We start from the raw sequence: 21,818 nt of genomic DNA, 5'->3' as shown, positions 1-21,818 counted from the left end.
GTTGCCATTGAATGCAACCAAACCACAACTGACAAATCCCATGCATCAGAATCTGCATAATGAATACCACCCAGATGTTCCAGCGGTGTGAGCACTTGCTCTTGTGTCAAACCACTCCCTTATTATCCCTATTGTGTTAGAAGTTCAAAACGGCACTAGAAAGTGTAGGCACTATCGATGTTAGAAATAATGACTCAAATGTCAAACCATTGCTGTTAGGGTACGCATGTTTACTCCAAACGGAAGTTTTCCAATGGAAAAAAACCACTTCTGTTCCGTTTGCAACAGAATCGACGTAATGAATACGGCCCCAGACAAGGTTCAAGCAGGTGAAAGGCCCAACGTACAAAACAAACCTCACTCAACATTTATATTTAATTTATTGAAAACCCAGTACAACTTCAAAAATGGAAAAAGAACAAGAAACCCCATGTAATAAATTAGTGTTCAGTTTACATTCATGGTTAATGTCATTTGACTTCTGAGAAACATATAATTTCATAGTATAAACTGGTCTGGAAAAGATCAGTCACTGAGGCAGCCAACTTCAAAGCACTTCATGTCACAGGCATTCAAACGCAGACATGTCTCGATTAAATAGAGGCCTTACAGAAGGACCTTATTACCCATGTACTGTCTGAAACGGATTACAATTTAGGCTTCTAAGTCTGAAGAGTTCCAAGTAAATCATACTATACTAGATACTTTGGACCAGTTACCAACTGACTCATGGCATTCCACCAGTGGTTACCAACTAGATTGAAATGTTAAGTTTACACAAACTGTGTTGACAGACCTATGACGTAAATCTGATTATCCATCTCAACTAAAACAATATAGAAGCCTCCGCAGTAACACTATCATTTCCTATCACCACCTCCAACCATGGTAAACACTAGCTGTTCAAGTCACAGAGATGGCCAATCCTTTAGGCAAACATGACATGGATCAATCCCTGATAATGTTGAAATATGCCAGCATCCACCTTGACAATCAACTTAGTCCATATTTGTGACCTATGCACACCACTAATGCTCAACACCTTCATTTTATCATCATAGTCCTAAGGCCCTACCTTAACAGTTGCCGAAATAGCTTCCTCTCCTGGGCCCAGATTCACAGAACCTTAACTATAGACTTAAGAAGAAAGTTAAGCAAAGTTGTTATTCCTCAAAAGGTTATTGGACATTTTCTTTCTCTATTTCTCCTTAAGAAGAAATGTGGTTCTTAATTCCAAGTTAGCTAAACCCTTGTCTTAAACTCTGGGCAGTGAGAGAAAAAGCTCATGAAAGCAGTTTAATTCACACAAACTTCATCTGAAAGTTTCAGTATTGATCATTTTAAACCCAATAACATGTTTTAGAACAGTAATCTCAGTAAGAAATATGCTAACATGATTGCCATTGCTAGCTAGATAAGTTGCCAAGAAATGAAGATTTGTAAGAAGATATTGTTGAGGAATTACACTTAAACTATCTTATGAACATATTTTCCTTCTGAGGAACCTTATGGTTATGCGTAAGAAGTGTTTAGTGAATCTGGGCCCTGGCCTTGAAAGAAAGGAGATGGGCCATTGAGATCTATACGTGCTCAACACCAACATGTGTGTAAGAATAAGTGCACTGACAAACTACCCAGCTGAGTGGATGTGTAATGCAGAGTTGAGCAAAGTCGCTGGTTGGAGCAGACCTAGTGTTGCAGAGCAGATGAGCGGGCTGTTTGAGTGACGTGTGTCTTATCTGCGTATCCAGAGCCATCCGTTGAGCAGGCAGGCAGAAAGGAGCAGGGAGAAGAGCACCAGCTCAGTCTGTCTGCGTTCAGCGTTCTGCTTCTCCAGACCCGCCAGACGACGACTCATCTTCACCACCTGGACACGAGAAAGGCCCTGAGCTGTTATACTGTAAGTGACCGATTATTTTTGTTTATACACAACATTTGTCGTAGTGTAAAGATGGCCTCAGGTTCTGAGACTCAAAAGAAAGGACATCTTACAAGTATCCATAACATTAGTAACTCAATGGCCAGAAGAAAATATTGAAGTTATGGCTCCATCTACTGGTTGAACACAGGCTACACAATCATGATGGCACTGATGGAACCAACGCATTTGGCCGCACTCACAGTAAACAGGTATATTGCGAGAAATAAGACCAAATTAAGCCTAAAGATGCTACTGATGTCACTCACCAAGTCCCCTAACGTCTTACCAGCACCATAAGATACTGTCATGAATTAATATAGGCCTATATAAACATTTCATGCAATTTCTAGCCTACTACATTTTGACTGGATACAATGGCAGAATACAAATACAGGGTAGCCTGCCACTGACAGGTCTGAGTTTGTTGTGTGAATGAATAAATTACATTTCTCTGCAGCAATGTATTAATTTAGCCATTGTGATTACATTACACCAGAGCTACATGTCACTTTCGCCATTCAAACTTCCCCACCAGTTCATTGCCAACACTGACCTATTTTATTGCAATTCAGCCAGCAAGAGGATTGATCGATGCTTTTTAAATTGCTAAAAAGTTTCAAACTACACGGAACAAAAATGTAAACACAACATGTAAAGTGTTGGTCCCATGTTTCATGAGCTGAAAAAGATCCCAGAAATGTTCCATACTCATAAAAAGCTTAATCTCAGATTGTGCACAAATGTGTGTACATCCCTGTTAGTGAGCATTTCTCATTTGCCAAGATAATCCATCCACCTGACAGGTGTGGCATATCAATAAACTGATTAAACAGCATGATCATTACACAGGTGCACCTTGTGCTGGGGACAAAAGGCCACTAAAATGTTCCGTTTTGTCAAAGAACACAATGCGACAGTTGGCTCAGGTTGAGGGAGCATGCAATTGGCATGCTGACTGCAGGAATGGACATTTTAATTCTCTGGCAAAAGCTCTGGTGGACATTTCTCTACCATAAACCGCCTCCGTCATTTTAGAGAATTTGGCAGTACGTCCAACCAGCCTCACAACCACATGTATGGCGTCTTGCGGACAAGAGGTTTGTTGACATCTACATTGTGAACAGATGGACCCATGTTGGCAGTGGGGTTATGGTATGGGCAGGCACAAGTTACGGTCAACTTACAATTGCATTTTATCGATAGCAATTTCAATATACAGATACTGTGACAAGATCCAAAAGGCCCATTGTCGTGCCGTTAAATCTCCCGCTATCACGTTTCAGCATGATAATGCACGGCTCCATGTCGCAAGGATCTGCACACACTTCTTGGAAGCTTAAAATGTCCCAGTTCTTCCATGGCCTGAATACTCAGACATGTCACCCATTGAGCATGTTTGGGATGCTCTGGATTGCCGAGTACAACCGCATGTTCCAGTTCCCGCCAAAATCCAGCAACTTCGCACAGCCATTAAAGAGGACTGGGACAACATTCCACAGGCCACAATCAACAGCATGATCAACTCTATGCAAAAGAGATGTGTCATGCTGTATGAGGCAAATAGTGGTCACACCAGATACTGACTGGTTTTCTGATTCACCCCAAGACCTTTTTTTTAAGGCATCTTAAACCAACATATGCATAACAGTATTCCCAGTCATGTGAAAGCCATAGATCAGGGCCTAATGAATTTATTCCAATTGACTAATTTCCTTATATGAACTAACTCAAACAGTACCAGTCAAAAGTTTGGACTCATGCAAGGGTTTCTTTATTTTTACTATTTTCTACATTGTAGAATAATAGTGAAGACAAACTATGCAATAACGTAGTAATCCCCCCCAAAAAAGTGTTAAATCAAAATATATTTTAAATTTGAGATTCTTGAAAATTGCCACCCTTTGCCTTGACAGCTTTGCACACTCTTGGCATTCTCTCAACCAGTTTCACCTGGAATGCTTTTCCAACAGCCTTGAAGGAGTTCCCACATATGCTGAGCACTTGTTGGCTGCTTTTCCTTCACTCTGCGGTCCAACTCATCCCAAACCATCTCAATTGGCTTGAGATCGGGTGACTGTGGAGGCCAGGTCATCTGATGCAGCACTCCATCACTCATTCTTGCTGTTGAAAAACAAATGATAGTGCAAACCAGATGGGATGGCGTATCGCTGCGGTAGCCATGCTGGTTAAGTGTGCCTTGAATTCTAAATAAATCAGTGTCACCAGCAAAGCACCATCACACCTCCATGCTTCACGGTGGGAACCACGCGAGATCATCCGTTCACCTACTCTGCGTCTCACAAAGGCACGGCGGTTAGAACCAAAAATCTCACATTTGGACTTATCAGACCAAAAGGACAGATTTCCACCGGTCTAATGTCCATTGCTCGTATTTCTTGGCCCAAGCAAGTCCTTTAGTAGTGGTTTCTTTGCAGCAATTTGATCATGAAGGCCTGATTCACGCATTCTCCTCTGAACAGTTGATGTTGAGCTGTGTCTGTTACTTGAACTCTGAAGCATTTATTTGTGCTGCAATTTCTGAGCTGAATATATACTTTTTTGGTGAATACATGATTCCATATGTATTATTTCATAGAATTGATGTCTTCACTATTATTCTACAATGTAGAAAATAGTAAAAATGAGTAGGTGTCCAAACTTGAGACATATATATATATATATACTGCTCAAAAAAATAAAGGGAACACTTAAACAACACATCCTAGATCTGAATGAAAGAAATAATCTCATTAAATACTTTTTTCTTTACATAGTTGAATGTGCTGACAACAAAATCACACAAAAATAATCAATGGAAATCCAATTTATCAACCCATGGAGGTCTGGATTTGGAGTCACACTCAAAATTAAAGTGGAAAACCACACTACAGGCTGATCCAACTTTGATGTAATGTCCTTAAAACAAGTCAAAATGAGGCTCAGTAGTGTGTGTGGCCTCCACGTGCCTGTATGACCTCCCTACAACGCCTGGGCATGCTCCTGATGAGGTAGCGGATGGTCTCCTGAGGGATCTCCTCCCAGACCTGGACTAAAGCATCCGCCAACTCCTGGTGCAACGTGGCGTTGGTGGATGGAGCGAGACATGATGTCCCAGATGTGCTCAATTGGATTCAGGTCTGGGGAACGGGCGGGCCAGTCCATAGCATCAATGCCTTCCTCCTGCAGGAACTGCTGACACACTCCAGCCACATGAGGTCTAGCATTGTCTTGCATTAGGAGGAACCCAGGGCCAACCGCACCAGCATATGGTCTGAGGATCTCATCTCGGTACCTAATGGCAGTCAGGCTACCTCTGGCGAGCACATGGAGGGCTGTGCGGCCCCCCAAAGAAATGCCACCCCACACCATGACTGACCCACCGCCAAACCGGTCATGCTGGAGGATGTTGCAGGCAGCAGAACGTTCTCCATGGCGTCTCCAGACTCTGTCACATGTGCTCAGTGTGAACCTGCTTTCATCTGTGAAGAGCACAGGGCGCCAGTGGCGAATTTGCCAATCTTGGTGTTCTCTGGCAAATGCCAAACGTCCAGCACGGTGTTGGGCTGTAAGCACAACCCCCACCTGTGAACGTCGGGCCCTCATACCACCCTCATGGAGTCTGTTTCTGACCGTTTGAGCAGACACATGCACATTTGTGGCCTGCTGGAGGTCATTTTGCAGGGCTCTGGCAGTGCTTCTCCTGCTCCTCCTTGCACAAAGGCGGAGGTAGCGGTCCTGCTGCTGGGTTGTTGCCCTCCTACGGCCTCCTCCACGTCTCCTGATGTACTGGCCTGTCTCCTGGTAGCGCCTCCATGCTCTGGACACTACGCTGACAGACACAGCAAACCTTCTTGCCACAGCTCGCATTGATGTGCCATCCTGGATGAGCTGCACTACCTGAGCCACTTGTGTGGGTTGTAGACTCCGTCTCATGCTACCACTAGAGTGAAAGCACCGCCAGCATTCAAAAGTGACCAAAACATCAGCCAGGAAGCATAGGAACTGAGAAGTGGTCTGTGATCACCACCTGCAGAACCACTCCTTTATTGGGGGTGTCTTGCTAATTGCCTATAATTTCCACCTGTTGTCTATTCCATTTGCACAACAGCATGTGACATTTATTGTCAATCAGTGTTGCTTCCTAAGTGGACAGTTTGATTTCACAGAAGTGTGATTGACTTGGAGTTACATTGTGTTGTTTAAGTGTTCCCTTTATTTTTTTGAGCAGTGTATATTTTAAAAAAAAATAAAAAATAAATAAACGTCCTCACTGTCAACTGCATTTATTTTCAGCAAACTTAACATGTGTAAATACTTGCATGAACATAACAAGATTCAACAACTGAGACAAACTGAACAAGTTCCACAGACATGTGACTAACAGAAATGGCGTAATGTGTCCCTGAACAAAGGGGGAGTCAAAATCAAAAGTAAGTCAGTATCTGGTGTGGCCACCAGCTGCATTAAGTACTGTAGTGCATCTCCTCCTCATGGACTGCACCAGATATGCCAGTTCTTGCTGTGAGATGTTACCCCACTCTCCCACCAAGGCACCTGCAAGTTCCCAGACATTTCTGGGGGGAATGGCCCTAGCCCTCACCCTCCGATCCAACAGGTCCCAGATGAGCCTGCAGGAAGGGTACCACATGAGGGAGGAGGATGTCTTCCCTGTAACGCACAGCGTTGAGATTGCCTGCAATGACAACAAGCTCAGGCCGATAATGCTGTGACACACCGCCCTAGACCATGACGGACCCTCCACCTCCAAATCGGTCCTGCTCCAGAGTACAGGCCTCAGTGTAACGCTCATTCCTTCGACGATAAGCATGAATCCGACCATCACCCCCGGTGAGACAAAACCGCGACTTGTCAGTGAAGAGCACTTTTTGCCAGTCCTGTCTGGTCCAGCGATGGTGGGTTTGTGCCCATAGGGGACGTTGTTGCCGGTGATGTCTGGTGAGGACCTGCCTTACAACAGGCCACAAGCCCTCAGTCCAGCCTCTCTCAGCCTATTGCAGACAGTCTGAGCACTGATGGAGGGATTGTGCGTTCCTGGTGTAACTCGGGCAGTTGTTGCCATCCTGTACCTGTCCCGCAGGTGTGATGTTTGGATGTACCAATCCTGTGCAGGTGTTACACGTGGTCTGCCACTGCGAGGACGATGAGCTGTCCGTCCTGTCTCCCTGTAGCGTCGTCTCACAGTATGGACAATTTATTGCCCTGGCCACATCTCCAGTCCTCATGCCTCCTTGCAGCATGCCTAAGGCACGTTCACACAGATGAGCAGGGACCCTGGGCATCTTTCTTTTGTTGTTTTTCAGAGTCAGTAGAAAGGCCTCTTTAGTGTCCTCAGTTTTCATAACTGTGACCTTAATTACCTACCGTCTGTAAGCTGTTAGTGTTTTAATGACTGTTCATTAATTGTTTATAGTTCATTGAACAAGCATGGAAAACAGTGTTTAAACCCTTTACAATGAAGATCTGTGAAGTTATTTGGATTTTTACTAATTACCTTTTAAAAGACAGGGTCCTGAAAAAGGGACGTTTCTTTTTTTGCTGAGTTGATATGCTACTCGTTTAAGAGAAAGGGGGAAGAGATAGGCAAGTTGCCTGTCGAGATGCGTGAAAGACAAAGAAATTGAAATATCCAGAGTATAGGCTACTCTTACATAAAATACTTAATCAAATAAAAATGTAGGCCCAGTGTCAACATAACCACCCACTGCTCACTAAAATGTATCAATAGGCTATGGTTGAGTGCATGTGTTCTATTTTCCATTGGTTGTCAATTTCGTCTTCATATAGGCCTAGATCACAGCTGTCTCCTATAGCTTCCCCTTAACTTTCCACGTCAATTTATATTATATTGATTTAGCATTATCCTATAAGGTAGACTAGTTCAGATGCAGGTGTCAATCAGACATTGTCATTCAGACGTTTTCACCCGCGATAGGGGTTATTAGCCTGCTTACCTGTCTCCTAAGTACGATGAACTCAACAGCTGCACTTCCCTCATCTGGGCTCATCCAGGAGTCCCGCATGGCACTGCCAACCACACAAACAGGGATAAAGGTAAATGGTGCATGTGCACACACACCCACACTTCAATGCTTTAGGCTTCAGAAATGTGTTTTTGGTACCACAAAACAAGCCCAATAATAGGAAATGCCAATGGTTTGCCAGAACTTGTCACCTTTTCCTGGCTGGTTCGACATACACAGGGGGCTCCTCAACCACAGCGGTAGTTGGGTGTTCAGGATAGCTGAACCTTTAAACCAGGAAGAGAGACCACAGTCTGCAAAGGGGCTTTCAACACAAGGCAAATAGAAGAACCCAGCATGAGGAAAAACAACCAGAAGTGGGCAACAAAAGACAGCACAAAGCAGTAGTAAGATGAAGTTGTCCCATGGATGCTGATCTAAGATCAGTTTCCATTGTTGCCTGTAAAGGCTAAGGTTAGGATTAGGGTACAATGGGCTGATCCAAGATGTGTGCCTACTGGCAACTTCTACCCGAAGCAAGAGCAAAGCAGGGAGAAGCAGCAAGCAGAGTTTAGAGTGCAGAGGGACAGGACAGTTCATCACTAAGGACTTAACATGGTCCATACACACACGCATATTAATGAAGTGGGCACAACAGCGTATCTTCCCCTTCTGGTGGCTGAAAAGAATTGGCATGGGCCCTTGGATTCTCAACAAGTGCTACAGCTGGACCCTCGAGAGCACCTTCACTGGCTGCGTCACCGCTTGCTATGGCAAATGCACCGCCCTCGACCGCAAAGAGCTACAGAGGGTGGTGCGGACGGCCCTGTACATCACTGGGGCAGAGCTCCCTGCCTTCCAGGACCTCTAATATCAGCCGGTGTAAGAAGAAGGTCCGAAAAATTGTCAAAGACTCCAGCCACCCTAGTCACAGACTGTGCTCTTTCCATGACACAGATTGACCAGGTGAAAGCTATGATCCCATATTGATGTCACTTGTTAAATCCACTTCAATCAGCGCAGATGAAGGGGAGGAGACAGGTTAAAGATGGATTGTTAAGCCTCGAGACGGAGGCTTAACAATGGGCAAGACAAAATATTGACGTGCCTTTGAACGGGGTATGGTAGTAGGTGCCAGGCGCACCCGTTTGTGTCAAGAACTGCAACACTGCTGGGTTTTTCACACTCAACAGTTTCACGTGTGTATCAAGAATGGTCCACCACCCAAAGGACATTCAGCCAACTTGACAATGGGCCAGTATCCCTGTGGAACGCTTGACACCTTGTAGAGTCCATGTCCTGACAAATTGAGGCTGTTCTGAGGGCAAAAGGGGAGGGGTGTGCAACTCAATATTAGGATGATGTTCTTAATGTTTGTACACTCAGTGTATACACTATATACAGTACCAGTCAAAAGTTGACACCTACTCATTCCAGAGTTTCTTTATTTCTACATTGTAGAATAATAGTGAAGACATCAAAACTATGAAATAGCACATATGTAATGATGTAGTAACCAAATAAGTGTTAAACAAATCAAAATATATTTAGACTTTTTTGGTTACTACATGATTCCATTTGTGTCATTTCATAGTTTGTCTTCACTATTATTCTACAATGTAGAAAATAAAAAATAAAGAAAACCGTTGAATGAGTAGGTGTCAACTTTTGACTGGTACTGTATATACATACACCATTTTACTCTTATTATTCTTTTCTTCTTATTTATCATGATTCCTAGTCACTTTACCCTGTCTTTATGTACATATCTACTTCAAATACCTTATTTTGTTATTTTTTTACTCTGCATCGTTGGGAAGGGCTAATAAGCAAGCATTTCATGGTATACTTGGGGCGGCAGGTAGCCTAGTGGTTAGAGCGTTGGGCCAGTAACCGAAAAGGCTGCTAGATCGATTCCCCGAGCTGACAAGGTAAAAATCTGTCATTCTGCCCCTGAACAAGGCAGTTAATCCACTGTTCCTAGGCCGTCATTGTAAATAACAATTTGTTCTTAACTGAATTGCAGAGTTAAATAAAGGTCAAATAAAAATAGTATGATTTCAACCTAAGTTGTGAGTAAAGGAAGTGATCCTGTAGTCAAGAATGAATCCTTTATTGAGGCAAAAGCTTAGCAAAGAAAGTGAGAACTAGTAGTGTAAGGACATAAATGCAAGCCCAAGCAAGGAAGAAATGGAAGGAGGTTAGGTGCCATTTGTTAAGATTTCGGTTTGGGTAGGCAGGGGTCACTCAGGTTGTAGAAGGTAGGATTAGCCGCTATCCCCTAACCTGTATTTCTGAGTGACAGTCTGCAGAAGGCACTGTGAGGCCTGCTGGCCCAGTTCCTTGGCATAGTCTGTGGGGACAGGAGGCTGGGTAGGGTGGCAGGGAGCACCAGGGGAATGGGCATGGTGTCTACAGCAGCAGTAGAGGAGCGCTGAGGGGGGCATCCTGAACCGCCGCAACTACAACAAGCACGAGTGAGGGGTGGGGGTGGGTTGGGTCACCACAAAAGACAGGACAGACAGAGGAGCACAACACTTACCAAGCATAGTGACAACGCCACAACTTCACGTTGCCTCAAATATAACCTACATGTAAGGACAGGCTAGAGATCAGAGAAACCAATGCGTCTCTCTCTGCTGGAAACACTGGTGAAGAATAGGAGGACAACACTGCATGGGGCCTGAGGCAGCGCAACGTCAATAGAATGTGTCCCAAGCCAACAATGCAACTTTCCCTTTGTCTTCGTGAAATGTTCCAGGCTTGAAAGGCAAGCGTTGTGTTGAAAGAATTTTGATAAGTAATTCATGCTACTCTAGTTACATATGGCCGAGTTGTCTCGTCCACAAGGTGATGAAAACCAACAAAAATCATGCTTTAAAAACATTCAGCACCATGTGTTTTGGGAGCTTTTTGTAATGTGTTTAGCTTTTTTTCTCCACTTCTGAGGAAGCGTTGTACATGTAACCCCCTCACTGGGCAGAGGAGCACGCAGAGAGGCAGGTAGCCTAGCGGTTAAGAGCGTTGGTCCAGTAACCGGAAGGCCGCTGGTTCGAATCCCTGAGCCAACGAGGTGAAAAATCTGTCGATGTGCCCTTGAGCAAGGCACTTAACCCTAAATGCTCCTGTAAGTCACTCTGGATAAGAGCTTCTACTAAATGACAAATGTAGTAAGCCACTCAGTCTGGTCCAAGGAAAGAGATGGATCTCTATGGTGACATTTAAAAGGAGTTCAGAAGTGTTTAATCCAATGTGTCTTGTACTTACGAGATAGGGGTGTGCGGTGTCTGTTTGCAGGTGGGGGTGCCAGGGTTGCTCCTGCCAAAAGCCTGGTCACTGTAGGACCTACGCAGTGGACTCTGTCACAGAAGAGAGAAAGAGTAACATGAGTTCGATAAGGAAGAGATGGGCAACTGGTGGCCCCCTTTGGTAGGCCTGCGGATCAATTTCCAAATCCAGGGATGCAAACTGGTGAGGGCCCAAAAAGGGGACACTTTTTTATGCACTGAAACATGCAAAGTACATCTGGCATACCCCTTTTTATCCACTGTATTGAAAAAAAGGGAGAGTGTATGGTGTTCCTTTCAACTCTATAGTGGCTTCCAGCTTAAGCCAGGCCCAGCTCCAGCTACACTTGATCCCCGAATCCACTTGTTTAACAAGCAACGCCTCAGTTTCACCTAATTCTCTCATTCTGTAAATTAACCACATACTGTAGAGGGAATTCGTAGGCGATCGAATAAACCCCCACTTCCTTCCATTCTGCTAGCAAACGTGCAATCTTTGGACAATAAAATAGATGACCTACACGGAAGATTAAACTACCAACGGGACATTCAAAACTGTAATATCTTATGCTTCATGGACGTGACTGAACGACGACACTATCAACATACAGCTGGCGGGTTATACGCTGCACCGGCAGGATAGAACAGCGGCGTCTGGTAAGACAAGGGGCGGCGGACTATGTATTTTTGTAAATAACAGCTGGTGCACGATATCTAAGGAAGTCTCGAGCTATTGCTCGCCTGAGGTAGAGTGTCTCATGATAAACTGTAGACCACACTACCTGCCTAGAGAGTTTATCTGTATTTTTCGTAGCCGTTTACATACCACCACAGTCAGAGGCTGGCACTAAGACAGCATTGAATGAGCTGTATTCCACCATAAGCAAACAAGATGCTCACCCAGAGGCGGCACTCCTAGTAGCTGGGGACTTTAACCTCTATGGGCTAGGTGGGACGCTTGCGTCCCACCTACGTAACAGCCACTGCCAGCCTGTGGCGCGATTTTCAAAACCTTAAAAATCCTATTACTTCAATTTCTCAAACATATGACTATTTTACAGCCATTTAAAGACAAGACTCTCGTTAATCTAACCACACTGTCCGATTTCAAAAAGGCTTTACAACGAAAGCAAAACATTAGATTATGTCAGCAGAGTACCAAGCCAGAAATAATCAGACACCCATTTTTAAAGCCAGCATATAATGTCACCAAAACCCAGAAGACAGCTAAATGCAGCACTCACCTTTGATGATCTTCATCAGATGACAACCCTAGGACATTATGTTATACAATACATGCATGTTTTGTTCAATCAAGCTCATATTTATATCAAAAACCAGCTTTTTACATTAGCATGTGACGTTCAGAACTAGCATACCCCCCGCAAACTTCCGGGGAATTCGCTAACATTTTACTAAATTACTCACGATAAACGTTCACAAAAAGCATAACAATTATTTTAAGAATTATAGATACAGACCTCCTCTATGCACTCGATATGTCCGATTTTAAAATAGCTTTTTGGTGAAAGCACATTTTGCAATATTCTAAGTACATAGCCCAGGCTTCACGGGCTCGCTATTTAGACACCCGGCAAGTTTAGCACTCACCATAATCATATTTACTATTATAAAAGTTTGATTACCTTTTGTTGTCTTCGTCAGAATGCACACCCAGGACTGCTATTTCAATAACAAATGTTGGTTTGGTCCAAAATAATCCATCGTTATATCCGAATAGCGGCGTTTTGTTTCGTGCGTTCCAGACACTATCCGAAATAGTAAAGAAGTGTCACGCGCATGGCGCAATTCGTGACAATAAAATTCTAAATATTCCATTACCGTACTTCGAAGCATGTCAACCGCTGTTTAAAATCAATTTTTACGACACTTTTCTCGTAGAAAAGCGATAATATTCCGACAGGGAATCTCCTTTTCGGCAAACAGAGGAAAAAATCCCAAAGGCGGGGCGGTCGGGGTCACGCGCATAAGCCCGTGTCCCTTGATCGGCCACTTGAGAAAGGCGATAATGTGTTTCAGCCTGGGGCTGGAATGACGACATTCTGTTTTTTCCCGGGCTCTGAGCGCCTATGGACGACGTGGGAAGTGTCACGTTAGAGCAGAGATCCTTAGTAAATGATAGAGATGGAAAAGAAGTTCAAGAAATGGTCAGACAGGCCACTTCCTGTAAAGGAATCTCTCAGGTTTTGACCTGCCATTTTAGTTCTGTTATACTCACAGACACCATTCAAACAGTTTTAGAAAATGTAGGGTGTTTTCTATCCATATGTAATAAGTATATGCATATTCTAGTTACTGGGTAGGAGTGGTAACCAGATTAAATCGGGTATGTTTTTTATCCAGCCGTGTCAATACTGCCCCCTAGCCCTAACAGGTTTTAATGCAGGGAAACTTAAATCAGTTTTACCAAATTTCTATCAGCATGTTAAATGTGCAACCAAATAAAAAAATAATAACTCTGGACCACTTTTACTCCACGTACAGAGGCACATACAAAGCTCTCCCTCACCCTCCATTTGGCAAATCAGACCATAATTCTATCCTCCTGATTCCTGCTTACAATCAAAAATTAAAGCAGGAAGCATCAGATCAATAAAGAAGTGGTCAGATGAAGCAGATGCTAAGCTACAGGACTGTTTTGCTAGCACAGATTGGAATATGATCCGGGATTCCTCCAATGGCATTGAAGAGTACACCACATCAGTCATTGGGTTCATCAATAAGTGCATCGATGACGTTGTCCCCAAAGTGACCGTACGTACATACCCCAACCAGAAGCCATAGATTACAGGCAACATCCGCATTGAGCTAAAGGCTAGAGCTGGAACTCAAGGAGCGGTACTCTAACCCGGAAGCTTAAGAAATCCTGCTATGCCCTCCGACCAACCATCAAACAGGCAAAGTGTCAATACAGGACTAAGATCGAATCGTACTACACCGGCTCTGACGCTCGTTGGATGTGGCAGGGCTTGCAAAGCATTACAGACTACAAAGGGAAGCACAGCCAAGAGCTGCCCAGTGAAACGAGCCTAACAGATGAGCTAAACTACTTCTATGCTCGCTTCGAGGCAAATAACACTGAAACATACATGAGAGCACCAGCTGTTCCGAAAGACTGATCACGCTCTCTGCAGCCAATGTGAGTAAGACCTTTAAACAGGTCAACATTCACAAGGCCACAGGGCCAGACGGATTACCAGGACGTGTACTGCAAGCACACGCTGACCAACTGGCAAGTGTCTTCACTGACATTTTCAACCTCTCCCTGTCCGAGTCTGTAATACCAGCATGTTTTAAGCAAACCACCATAGTGCCTGTGCCCAAGAACACTAAGGTAACCTGCCAAAACGACTACTGACACGTAGCACTCACGTCTGTAGCCATGAAGTGCTTTGAAAGGCTCCTCATGGCTCACAACACCATTAACCCAGAAACCCTAGACACACTCTAATTTGCATACAGCCCCAACAGGGCCAAGCTTCCTGCCATCCAGGACCTCTATACCAGGCGGTGTCAGAGGAAGGCCCTAAAAATTGTCAAAGACTCCAGCCACCCTAGTCATAGACGGTTCTCTCTGCTATCGCATGGCAAGCGGTACCGGAGCCCCAAGTCTAGGTCCAAGAGGCTTCTAAACAGCTTCTACCCCCAAGCCATAAGACTCCTGAACAGCTAATCAAATGGCTACCTAGACTATTTGCATTGTGCCCCCCCCCCTTTTTTTACACTGCTGCTACTCTGTTGTTATCCATGCATAGTCACTTTAATAACTCTACCTACATGTACATATTACCTCAACTAACCGGTGCCCCCACACATTGACTCTGTACCGGTACCCCCCTGTATATAGTCTCGCTATTGTTATTTTACTGCTGCTCTTTAATTACTTGTTACTTTTATCTCTTATTCTTATCTTTTTTTTTAACTGCTTGTCGGTTAGGGGCTCGTAAGTACGTAAGCATTTCACTGTAAGGTTGCTGTTGTATTCGGCGCATGTGACTAATAGAATTTGATTTGAAAACAGTTTGTTAACTTGATAACATTTCACACAGATTGCCAGGGTCCAGTAAGCAACTATCGCGTTAGAACTTGAGGAACGACAAGGAGTCGTATACCAGTTAATACTATAGCGAATGGTTAGGTTACTAACGTTAGCTCATCTGATGTTGTAACGTTAGCTGTCTGACGTTATTAGCCAGCTAATTTTCACTCCATAAACTCAATTATTTGATCAGTTATGTTGGCTAATGTTGCTCAACATTTCTCTGGCTAGCTAACAGAGAATTCTATCCAGCTACTGTAGCAAGGTACTTAACACTGCTAACAATATTTTCTCCCTCACCTCAAACTTTCCAAATTCCAGTTGCACGATTCTACACGAATCACGTAGGTCACCTATTTTGGATTCAAAACGACGAATTTCGCGGAAAAGGTGACTAGTTTGCATCCCTGCAAATCTCTTTTGGGGGAGGGGGGTCTCCGTCAGGTAAAAGAACAGAATACATAAGGTGCAATTTAGGCAAAATGTGTACAATTGCATGAAATTAACTAAAACTTTGAATTTTGCTTAGGCCCACCAAAAGGCTAGTGCCGGCTGACTGAATGCTTAGGTATAGATATGGGTATGCAGAACCGCGAGCCCCCCCGTGTTGAGTCCAGATCTTTTTGGTGGCCCCCACCCCCATCAAAGTTGGCCATCCCTGATTTCGATGGTGAGGGTAGGGCCAGATGGAAGCTGCTGGGAATGTTTCAATCTAGGTGGTACCTGCATATTGAATCTTTTGCTAACTCCATCTCATCAAATGCTCTCCCTAAGCACGATTCTGAACACTTTAAAGAATGACACTCAGAGCAATGGCTTGACACTACATGTATCAGTGACACTACACTTATCCAATTATTGTCAGACAACTCATTCCCAAAGAAAAGGTCCAGTCTCCACTCTCACATACCTGCACTGGTTCCCTCATGTAGGGGTCTCTTTCTCTGTTCCAGGCACTGTGCTGCTGTGCCTCCCATGCAGGCCCCAGAGGGAGGGCTGAGCCTTGCTTGGATGACGTGAACAGTGGATGGGGGCTCATGTCCGGGGCATCTATTAGTAAGTCACAAAGATATAAGAACACTGAGATATGATAGGGACTCACACACAGATCCCATTATTGCTCCGACTCAAATCCTGAAGAAAAAAAGGAATCAACAGAGCATTTTGGACCAGCATTGTTATGTGGCTAAATGAGTTTTTCTTCTGACCCGTCTTTGTTCTATCGCAACTCTACTTCAAGTTCCTTGGTGTGCACGTCAACAAACTATCATGGTCAAAACTCACCAAGACAGTCGTGAAGAGGGCACAACAAATCCTATTCCCCCTCAGGAGACAAAAGATTTGGCATGGGTCCTCAGAGCCTCAAAGTTATACAGCTGCACCATCGAGAGCATCGGTGCTGAACATCACTGCCTGGTATGGCAACTGCTCAGCATCCGACCGCACGACAGAGGGTTGTGCGTACGGCCCAGTACATCACTGGGGTCAAGCTTCCTGCCATCCAGGACCTCTATACCAGGCGGTGTCAGAGGAAGGCCCTAAAAATTGTAAAAGACTCCAGCCACCCTAGTCAGACTGTTCTCTCTGCTACCGCACAGCAAGCGGTACCGGAGCTCCAAGTCTAGGTCCAAAAGGCTTCTTAACAAGCCATAAGACTCCTGAACAGCTAATCAAATGGCTACCTAGACTATTTGCATTGCTGCTACTGTTTATTATCTATGCATAGTCACTAACTAACTACATGTACATATTACCTCAACTAACCGGTGCCCCTGCACATTGACTCTGTACCGGTACCCCCTGTATATAGCCTCGCTACTGTTATTTTAATGCTGCTCTTTAATTACTTGTTACTTTTATTTTTGTCTATTTTTTACTTAACACTTATTTTTCTTAAAACTACATTGTTGGTTAAGGGCTTGTATGTAAGCATTTCACTTTAAGGTCTACACCTGCTGTATTCGGGGCATGTGACAAATAAAACTTGATTTTGATTTGAACTTAAGCCTGTTTTGTCTTTATCAATAGGCCTACCTCCAGACCATCCATGTCCCCACCTGTGAGAGACAGCCTGTCTGGGATGTGCATGCTGTAAGAAGCGGGACAGTCAGCACACTCCTGCCTCTCCTCTTCCCATCTCTGTCCCATGCCTGGCCCCACTCTCAGCCGGTCAGGGACACGCATCTTCTGGTTGATGGCCTCAGAGAAGATGGGGTCACGGCCACCACGCACCTGGGAAACGTCTCCCCGAAACCCCGAAGAGGCCATGGTAGCACTGGCAGCTGCTGTTTTAAGATCAAAATGTGTTACAACTTCTGAAGTCACAGTGCATCTTTGACAAGCCTATACTACCCTTGTAAGACTATACTTGGATGTAGTTAGCTGATTATGCAACAGGATTAGTCAAATGTTAGTAGGTTCATTTTCATGCAGTGTGGATTAGCTGGAACTATCCTATGTTATTCTTTGGGTGCTTAAATCCAGTCCGCCCACACTGGTCGCCGCCCAACTCCATCGTAAATTGTTGAGTTTAATTGGCTAGGGGCCTGTCAAATCATTGCAGATGGCAGGCAACTCAATTAATGTGAGAGCTGCGTACCTAGGTGGCTAGTTGAATTGGTATATACAGCCTTAAAGTAATGCCTGCAAATCATGTACATTTTCCTTACATGACAGAATGTTTAATAAACTTACTATACCGGTTGTCTGTGCAGTTTGTCTTCAACTGCTCTATGGAACCAAGCATGCCATGACAGTGAAAATGGTTCTGAATCAGGGTAGAGTACGGAGAACAATCCACACTATTTGGGGAATTGCAGATTTTTGTGTAGATATAAAATCAGAATATTTGTTTTTGAAATTCACACACAAAAAAAATATGTTGATTGTTCTCCACCCTCCCCTGATTGAGATAATAGCCCACCATTTCCGTTGTCATGGCACGCTTGGTTCAATAGCTAGGCATATTGACAAGATTAAAAACTGAACATCCAATATAAAATAATTTTACCTCGGTGCTGAACATAACCATATAACGTTACCTAACTACTCTCTAAAAAATCGGGTAAACAATACATTCCTATGGATAGTTTGTCCCGGTAGAGTAAGTTCAAATGTAATTGTATTCAACATTCTGGCTTGTAAGGAACATTTACACGATTTTGTAGGCGTTAGTTTCTAGCTGTACATACCAATTAATTGTGTATTAACGTTACAACCTGATTAATCAGACTAAAGTTAGGTGGCTAGGTATGAAACACTACTGGATAGCTATGGCTGAAGACAATTGTTGTAGTTAGTTAAATTAGTTGTGAGAATAGCTCATGACAAGCTAAATAGCTAGCTATGGCAACACAATATGGTTATGGTAAGCCAGTGTTAGCTAGCAATCAAGCTACCAAGCCTGAAAAAGTGCTGGCAAGTAGTGCTAGCTAGCTACTTGTTGCACTCAAACACCAAGGGCTAGCGCGTTAGCTGGCTAACGTTATTCATCGTTTTTTCGTCATCATACTTTGATCATTGTCCTGTCGTCATCACACTTTCTACAGTAAAATAAATGCAAGATATATCTAGCTAGAAAGATGACAGACCTGAGGAGTAACTTGCAGGGCAGAGATATTTGGCCAGCTAAATTAGCGAGTAGCTTTGCTAGCTAGCTTGTCAGTTAGAATGCAAGCGACCTAGCTAGTAGCTAAAGTTAGCTGGAGTAAAGCTGATAGCCAAATAAGTTGGTCAACTATCACGAAGTTGTCAGCAGCAATTTGACATTATCTTTAACAACAACGTAGCTTGACAGTTTATCAATAAAAAAAAAGTATAGCTATTTAGATAAAAGCGTAGGGTACTAGCACGCTATGTAGCTAAACTTTATAAAGTTGACATTAGCTCGCTGGCGACCCTACTAACGTTCTTCTTTGGTATCATTTGTTCGTGCATGCCGCCACCTCCTGTGCGGGAGTGTGTGGTCCATAACTTTTTGTATTTTTTTATTTAACCTATATTTAACTAGGCAAGTCGGTTAAGAACAAATTCTTATTTACAATGATGGCCTAGGAACAGTGGGTTAACTGTCTTGTTCAGGGGCAGAACGACAGATATTTACCTTGTCAGTTCATTGTCAGCTTTACATTTTGTGATACACAAAAAAAAAATTGCACCACCACCAACCCAACACATATATACCACTGTTTCATAAAAGAAAACACCACCTCATTTCACTACTTTGACCATAACTGATCCGATGGCCTGGGAGGACAGGGCTTTTTAATTAAACACCTTGACCCAAGTACTTCTCTGCAGTTGCCACCACAACATCAATTCTCTGTGATTTAAGTTCCATTTCTGCAGTACATTTGATAACCATGGCAACGAATGTTAAGAAGCCAACCTTACTGAAGCACACATTCGTATCACTCTGTATTGGCCTAGGCCTACTACGTTTTAAATTGACATTTTAGTCATTTAGCAGACGCTCTTATCCAGAACAACTTACAAGAGCAATTAGGGTTGGCGCCCCCTCGGGTTCGTGCCGTGGGGGAGATCTTCGTGGGCTATACTCAGCCTTGTCTCAGGGTAGTAAGTTGGTGGTTTGCGGATATCCCGTCTGGTTGGCCCTGTCCGGGGGTAGCGTCGGACGGGGCCACAGTGTCTCCCGACCCCTTCTGTCTCAGCCTCCAGTACCTATGCTGCAGTATTGTGTCAGGGGGCTAGGGTCAGTCTGTTATATCTGGTATAATTATCCTGTCTTATCCGGTGTCCTGTGGGAATTTAAGTATGCTCCCTCTAATTCTCTCTCGCTCTTCCTCCCCTCCTGGAGGACCTGAGCCATAGGACCATGCCTCAGGACTACCTGGCCTGATGACTCCTTGCTGTCCCCAGTCCACCTGGTTGTGCTGCTGCTCCAGTTTCAACTGTTCTGCCTGCGGCTATAGAACCCTGACCTGTTCACCAGACGTGCTATCTTGTCCCGGACCTGCTATTTCGACTCTCTCTCTCTACCGCACCTGCTGTCTCGAACTCTGAATGCTTGGCTATGAAAAGCCAACTGACATTTACTCCTGAGGTGCTGACCTGTTGCACCCTCTAAAACCACTGTGATTATTATTATTTGACCCTGCTGGTCATCTATGAACGTTTTAACATCATGGTCATGTACTGTTATAATCTCCACCCAGCACAGCCAGAAGAGGACTGGCCACTCCTCAGAGACTGGGTCCTCTCTAGGTTTCTTCCTAGGTCCCTGCCTTTCTAGGGAGTTTTTCCTCGCCATCATGCTTCTTCATCTGCATTGCTTGCTGTTTGGGGTTTTAGGCTGGGTTTCTGTATAGGACTTTGTGACATCAGCTGATGTAAAAAGGGCTTTATAAATACATTTGATTTGATTTAGGGTTAAGTGCTTTGCTCAAGGGCACATTGGCAGATTGTTTACCTAGTCGGCTCAGGGATTCGAACCAGCAACATTTTCAGAATCATCCTTTGCATGACCATCTGGTCGAGGCTCGGTCTTCACCACATCTGCCACCACAGGTAATTCATCCTCAATCTCATCAGGTTCAATTCTAAGCCATCAGAGACAGCACAGTGCGGTTTGTAGTACTTGGCCCAAATCTTCCGCAACACACATCTTCCCTCTGCACTTTTTCTTTTTCCTCACTGTCTATAACCACATCTATCTGTTCATCACACTCATGCCACACCTTCATCTGCCCTATTGTTTGCAGAACACACACCGATGGCCTTTCAACAATACCCAAATTCTGTTCCTTAGCCCAATTTAGTAGTCTGGCTATCTCTTGCTCACAAAACGTGGCACAGTCATCAGCCAGGTCTCCTCTTTGTCATCCCCAGAACGCTCACTGGGAGTCGCCACATTCCCAGCCAAAAATCCCTGACAACGTTTCAAAATGGTCATCACTAGTTACCACATGCAGTTACGTCATCTGTGTTTTGCCACTTCTATACCAGGGGTCCTAACCTTCTCTGCTGCGAACAGTGGTCTTCAAAAATCCAGTGAGATTGTAAACTTGTCCTGCCAGTGCCAACTATTTGAAATGGCAATTTTTTAAATGTCCAGAGAAAAACTTGATACTTGATGCACAGTTTATGGGACTTGGTCTTCAACAATCAAATTGGGAACTATTTGAAATTTACATTTTATTCAGCAGCAATCCATCTGGGCAAATCATTATATTTTGATTGCATAAAAAGACAAATAAATATCAGTTTTCAATGGTAAAGAATGAAAATAATAAAACCAGAAATAACAACAAGTGATTAACACATTTTGAACAAATAATAACACCGTTTTGTTTTGTCTTTAATACATCAGGAAATATTAAGTTATTTTAGAAGTAGTAAAGTGTAGAAAGGTATTTCTTCAGGAAAATGTGTGCACTGGCTTCAGCTATAGTATGTAGTTTAGTATAAGGAATAGTACTATTCAGCAGGCGCATAAATTATTACCATGTTATTACTTCTTTATTTCCTGCTGTAAGGTCAGGTGCTACCAACCTTTCTTTCCAGGACGTTACAGGCGTTATTAATCTAAATTGAATGCAGCTATGGAACTC

The 21,818-nt window shown here is 43.8% G+C and overlaps 1 protein-coding gene across 5 annotated transcripts; it reads right to left on the bottom strand.

Annotated features, from left to right (window-relative positions):
* Positions 1-361: 361 nt before the first annotated feature.
* Positions 362-19,181, bottom strand: LOC106568022 (mitochondrial fission factor homolog B). Of its 5 annotated transcripts, XR_006758625.1 has the most exons (8): positions 18,840-19,181; positions 17,307-17,531; positions 16,160-16,299; positions 11,170-11,261; positions 10,189-10,364; positions 8,115-8,189; positions 7,894-7,966; positions 362-1,867 (listed from the first exon to the last, which is right to left on the bottom strand). XR_006758625.1 is itself a non-coding variant. In XM_045693543.1 (7 exons), the coding sequence occupies exons 2-7, from the start codon at positions 17,515-17,517 to the stop codon at positions 1,736-1,738; spliced, it is 723 nt and encodes a 240-aa protein (XP_045549499.1). In that variant the 5' UTR covers positions 17,518-17,534; positions 18,840-19,180; the 3' UTR covers positions 362-1,735. The 5 variants fall into 5 exon arrangements, 3 of the variants coding, with proteins under 3 accessions (XP_045549499.1, XP_013993499.2, XP_045549500.1); XR_006758626.1 differs by lacking the exon at positions 8,115-8,189; XM_045693543.1 differs by lacking the exon at positions 10,189-10,364 and having other exon boundaries at positions 17,307-17,534; positions 18,840-19,180.
* Between the last annotated feature and the right edge of the window lie 2,637 nt (positions 19,182-21,818).

The sequence above is a fragment of the Salmo salar genome, chromosome ssa13 (assembly GCF_905237065.1).
Source record: "Salmo salar chromosome ssa13, Ssal_v3.1, whole genome shotgun sequence".
NCBI classification, from domain to species: domain Eukaryota; kingdom Metazoa; phylum Chordata; class Actinopteri; order Salmoniformes; family Salmonidae; genus Salmo; species Salmo salar.
The sequence above is the reverse complement of the archived record's forward strand: the minus strand, read 5'-3'. Positions and strand labels throughout refer to the sequence as shown.